The sequence below is a fragment of the Nannospalax galili genome, unplaced genomic scaffold, assembly GCF_000622305.1.
Source record: "Nannospalax galili isolate Female #2095 unplaced genomic scaffold, S.galili_v1.0 scaffold1287, whole genome shotgun sequence".
NCBI lineage: Eukaryota > Metazoa > Chordata > Mammalia > Rodentia > Spalacidae > Nannospalax > Nannospalax galili.
The window spans coordinates 1395129-1401097 of NW_008357051.1; the positions used below are offsets into that span (position 1 = coordinate 1395129).

The window sequence follows — 5969 nt, forward strand, 5'->3', positions numbered from 1 at the left end:
TGTTCTTCCCCCTTCAGAGAGAGAGAGAGAGAGAGAGAGAGACTCACCTGTTCCAGAATCTAATACTCACACAGTTAGGGGCCCAAATCAATGCTTATGATCAGTGGGGTCCAGGCTGCCTTCCTGGCTCTGACAATTCTAGATGGTTAGCTTTTGAGAACAAAGACTGAAAGATGAAGGTTGACACTTCTCTGCAGCCCCAACACATGCAGCTTGGCTGGTGGAGTCAGGGAACAGTTTCACCTTCCTGAAAAAAAGGCCCCCCCGAGGCTGGGCCTGAGCCCTGTGACCACCACTCTGTCCTATAGGTCTGGTTCCAGAACCGTAGGGCCAAGTGGAGGAAGAGGGAGCGCTTTGGGCAGATGCAGCAGGTTCGGACTCACTTCTCCACGGCCTATGAACTGCCCCTCCTCACCCGAGCTGAGAACTATGCCCAGGTAAGCCTCCTGCCTGGCTGCCTCTTCCTACTGCAGGCATGCACTAACGATGGCACCCTAGAGGAGGGCCAGGCTCCAGAGATGGCACTCATGAATCCAGGCTGTCCTTCAGTTTTGCCCCAGGTGTGTGGCTGTTTGTCCCCGACTATGGGAGACCTCGCTGGCCCAGCTGTGAAGCCAGTGTTGGGCCAGTGCTTTCCTCTGCCGCATTGGTTATTTTTGTGATAAGTAGCCAACCGAAGGCAGACCAAAGACCAGGGACCTCCCAGGTGTCAAAAGGGAGTTCTAAGATCTGGAGGGCTCGTGGCCAGGTTGGAATGCTTCTGTAAATCTGGACTCAAGACAGACATTCTTGGAGTTTTAGACTTGCCCCACATGTGATTCCAGCTCTCCAAGCCTCAGTTTCTTCACCTATAAATTGGACATGATATGAGTATCTGACTCCTTTGTAAGACAGCTGTACGGTCTTGATAACAGAGTGCTTGGTAAATCTTAGTTTCCAGAAGGCAGCTCGCATGGGCTTGCCTGCTGTGTCCCCTGCCTTCCTGCCATATCTCCCCACCTGTCCATCAGCCGGGACTCCTGGCCAGATGTGCTCTTGATCAAGTCTACCCATGACACCTCTTTCATGATCTCCCTCTGCCCCTGTCTCCTCCCTTCCTGCCTGGGCACAGCACTAAGAGATGTCGCCCCTCCTCCCAGCTCTGTATCTCCTCTACCTCCCCCAGGATTCGAGGGTCAGAGGACAGAACAAGAGGTGAGGCTGAGGAATGTGGGGTGTCTAGTACATCTGCATCAGCTCCTGCCACATTCTTTCATGTTCTTCCTCCCCTTCCTCTCTCCCCAAGCCAAGCCTCTTCTGTCCTCCCAGGACAAACCTCCAGTCCTTGCTCTTTGCCCCTGATGGCCGTCATCTGAGCTCAGAGCTGAAGGGAGAAAACCAACAAGAGGACTGGCTACTCACAGGCCCACTTCCAAGGGAGGTTGGTGGTGGTGACCAAACCTTCCTGGGGCATGCTGGGGGCAGTAATGAAGCATAGTGGGTCTGCACACAGGTGTTGGGGCCAGCAGAAGTCCCCGTGAACCTCAGGCATTCAGTATCCCCTCAATCCTTTTAAAGGTCTCCTTGAGTTCTTTCCAAACCCTTAGGTACGGGCAAGCCAACAGATGCCTGTTTGAGGCCACTGAGAACCTGAAGTAAACAGTTAAGAGGTGCATAGTGCCTTCTTCAAATGGGACCTGTGTACCCCACATGCACCTCCTTGCAGATGTTAGAGGGTAGAGGAAGGTGAGGCCAGAAGTGGAAGCTGGGAAGAGAAAGGAATTAGTAATGGAAGAGAAAATGCAGTCCCCACCCTGGGTCTAAAGCTGCCTCTTCCATGAGGGGCATGTTGGGAAGCCTCAAGAATTCTTTCTTGGAACCTCAGCAACTGACGTAGGCCTTGGGGAGCATTCAGATGCCTGCTTCCCACAGTGACCCACACCTAACCCCCAACCTGCAAGCCCAGAGCCTCTGTCCTCTGCAACATGCACTCTACTTGACATGGGTGATGTTTTTATTGGACCTTTTGCAGTTTGAAATTCATTCCTTTTTACTGAATGTTGGCTGCTGGCCTATCCTGGGAATTGAGGCTCCATAGCATAAACCCACGCCCAGGGTGTACCTGGGCATCCTTAAGGTTAGATATCCAAGAATGGTTTCATTATAACAATAGGCAGGTGAGAAGAGCAAGAGCACCTTCCACACCACTGCTTTCCCACCTGGCCTGTGACAACTCTCCCTTCACTGTCCCCAGATTCAGAACCCGTCCTGGATTGGCAACAATGGGGCTGCCTCACCAGTGCCTGCCTGTGTGGTCCCCTGTGACCCGGTGCCTGCCTGCATGTCCCCTCACGCCCACCCCCCTGGCTCTGGAGCCAGCAGTGTCTCCGACTTCCTGAGTGTCTCTGGGGCTGGCAGTCATGTGGGCCAGACGCACATGGGCAGCCTGTTTGGAGCAGCTGGCCTCAGCCCGGGCCTCAACGGTTACGAGCTGAACGGTGAGCCGGACCGCAAGACCTCAAGCATCGCAGCGCTGCGCATGAAGGCCAAGGAGCACAGCGCGGCCATCTCCTGGACCACATGACAGGGCCCCTCCTGCCAATCCTGGTGTCCTCCCTGTCCTTGGGGTCCTGGCCATGCCCCTGCTCTCCAGGCCCCCAGCTTCCCACTCCACTCTCTGCTTAGGAACCTGGCCTGGCCTAGGGGCCTGGCCCTCAGCACTTTCAGCCACCCCAAGTCTGAGGCCCTGGGGGCTGCTGGGAGGGAGGAGTTGGTAGGCCCCTGCCTCTCTCTTGCACTGAGGCTGTGACTCCTGCTCCCAGCCAAAGGCAGTGGAGAAAGCCAGGTGACCCTGTGTGTAGCTTTGCATCCTATAAGCTGAGGCCTTGTCTCCCATCATGCTCCTCTACCACTTCCATTTGACTTGAGTCAAATTTGGTCCCCTTTTGGACCCAGCAGCTTCAATAGTTCAGGCTTGTCCACCCTTCCTTTTCCTGCGGGGTCCCCTAGTCACCAGGCCTATGGCTGTGTGTCTAAGGAGCAGGCCGCCTTGTAGAGTTGACAATCCCCCCTTCTTCCTGAAAGCATGTGGAATCCCCCTTCCTGGTCCATACTCACCTATCACCCACTTGTCCAATGGGCCTTGTGGCTGCAGCCTGGCTGTCCCCGACAATGGACACACCTGGCGAGAATGGAAGGGGAAAGGAGAGATTAGAGCTGAAAGACTGTTGCTGTCCATCCAGAGATGTGGGCCAGACTTTTCACCCTGAGACTTTGGCTCTGTTTGATGCTGTGGGAGTGGGGTGCCAGGTGTGAGGGAAGCTGAAGACAATACATACATAGCAGGAGTCACTGCCCTTCCAGGCTGAGAGGAGAGCTGCTCTCCTGTCACCCTCCACACCCTCTTAGAGAGCCTATCCTTACTTCTTCCCCAGGGGCCAGCAGCATATCTGCCTCGGCTGGACTCTGGAAGGTTCCTGTCAAACTCCAGGGGCCTGCTGCTCTGTGGCAGGTGATCCTCCTGAAGGCAGTCCTCCGCCTGAGAGAATGGGCTCCCTGTCTGCCTGACTTGACTCTGAGCTAGGAACTAGGATTTGAAGTAGCCCCAGTCCTCATCTGAGCTGGCACAGAACCCTCCCCTTGAGGTAGGCCCTCTTAGGAGATAGCCTCTCTGGAGGAGACACATCAGCCTATTCTGCCTTGACTCTTGTCAGGGAGATGAGTTGGGCCCACTAGCCCAGGGTCCTGCTCACAGAATGACCTCAGGTTGAGCCGAAGACTGAGGACCCCTGGCTTGGAGCTGCTCTAGCTCTCAGTGGGTAGGAGGAATCACAGCCCCGCATCCGTGTCTTCATTGTTCTCAAATCTGAAGCAAGATCCGGTTTAGCCTCTCCTAGTAAGAGGCAGACCTCTTCAGAAACCATAGCTCTCAAATAGATCTGAGGGAATTGAAAGGGGTCTTGGACATTGAATTCAGTGATCCTAATGGCTTGGCTTTAACGTTCTAGATCTGGGCCCATCTCAGGAGTCCTCATTTCTAGAGCGAATTCAGCTAGGTTACTCTCCCCAGAATTTAGCAGGGGAAGGAAGAACTTAAGGTCAGGGGCAGCTCCTCAGAGCCCTTCATCATTACTGTCATGGATAAGGAAGGGCACACAAGGAAATGACCTCACATCTGAAAGAATTAGTACAAAGATGGAGAGAACCAGAAGAGGAGGAAAGGAGAGAGAGCTTTCAGTGGATACTTCTGAAAGGGAACCCTGATAATTCTACTAGGTTTGCTTTCTGGTCAGGCTAGATTTCAACCCAAGAGTTTGAGAAAAATAAGGTATGTAGTGATCACTGCTTGTCCTCCAACATAGTCTCCCTCATATCTCCTCAGCTGCCCAGTTCTCCAGGAGAGGACTATGGGACCCTGGTATCTCCCTAATGGATCTGTCTCTGCCACTAGGATGATTTGCAGGTAACAGAGCTTTCCATGGTCGCCTGGCTTCCTAAAGAGCCAGGTGTCACTCAGGCACAAACTGGGGAGAGAAGGCTGTACTCACCAAGCCGAGCAAGGTGAGGGCTGCCTTTTGCTGTTTGCCTTGACAGGACCACAGAGTCCAACCAATGGGCAGCTGCAGCTGAGGGGGTCATGCCCAGCCTTGGTGTACCACAGGAGCAGTTTGGCCTTCCTCAGCTCCATACTGAGGTGCTGTCACCTCCACCCAAGCATCCCTTCCTCTCCAGGCACAGGGGCTGAGGTTCTGGGGCAGACAGGCACACATCTCTTAAATCTCTCCTTGAATTGTTTTAATTCTACTTGATTCTCAGTTCTTACAACCATGCCTCCACCTTTGGGAAATAGGATGTGTGGAGACTGGGTAAGGAAGCATCAAGAGTGATGGGTTCCCCAGCATGCACTGCTGGGATCATATTGGACCTAGCTCTAATGCCCCATCTCCAGTCACCTCAGCTGGTTTCCATGAAAACCACCATGCGCTTTTGCACAGTCACTTGCTCTGTGCTATCAAGGGTCAGAAGATATCCATCAAGGGTTCCAGATCTATCTGATTGTCAGGTACAGAGACAAACAGCAGGTGGATGGTAAGAGGCAACCTGTCCAGGGTGCTAACCATGATGGTGCAACTTAAAAACAAGACTCTCTTGCCTCCCCTCAGCCTCACTTTGCTGAAAGGATGCAATGTGCAGGTGTTCCTGGTGGGCAATATTTCCTACCACCCCTCTCCTTCACCCTTCACTCACACACATAGAGCTAGGCCTTTATACTACTGATTTTGAAGGACAGTTTTCAAATGTCTAATAACCTGTTTGGGTGTGCAGTGGTCAGAAAAAAAAAAAACTGCATGCAAGAAGGAACATGAACCTCAACCAATATGGCCGTTCTCATTTGTAAGATACTTTAACCCTGTATAAATGCAACTTTTCCTTTAGCTTAATGGCCTGGGGTGGAATATTCAAATATATATATATTAAAAATACATTTAAAATTTCAGAAAATGTAAAAAAAAAAATGAGGTCAGGTCCATAAAGTTTTACTGCCTATACCACCATGTAACTACATTATAGCAAAGTATTAAAAGAAACGTTCTTGCCTTTTAAAGTAAGTTATTGCACTTACATGTTTTGGGGGAGGGGAAGAATGTGGGGAGAAGGGCACTTGGGGGCTGAGGTGGGGTGGAATGCAAAGCAGAGACAGCACTCCCAGCACCCCTTTTGGTGGGCACAGCCCAGTCTGTCTGTTTGGCTGTTGTTGTTTGCAATAAACTTCTCCTTCCTCCTCTCAACTGGAGTCTGTCTGTTTTGTTCCTAACTTATGACAGATGAAATGTGATCAGAGAGGCCTCTGAAATCTCACAATAATTGAAGTCGGCAAAAAATACTAACAGTGCCCTTTTGAACTGCTGACACAGTGCAGGACAGGTTACCAGACTAGATTAACAACAGGTGGCCAGCTGATGCTCCTGCTTAAAGAGGGGTGCATGGCC

General features: G+C 52.0%; 1 protein-coding gene across 1 annotated transcript in view; it reads left to right on the forward strand.

The window, feature by feature from the left end:
• The window catches only part of Alx4 (ALX homeobox 4), a 45269-nt gene extending 39504 nt beyond the window's left edge, over positions 1–5765 (forward strand). The window contains exons 3-4 of the mRNA XM_008855041.2: positions 309–437; positions 2234–5765. Of these exons, the coding sequence (XP_008853263.1) occupies positions 309–437; positions 2234–2563 (459 nt within the window). The 3' untranslated portion in view covers positions 2564–5765. The remainder of the gene's footprint in view (positions 1–308; positions 438–2233) is intronic.
• The last annotated feature ends 204 nt before the right edge of the window (positions 5766–5969 follow it).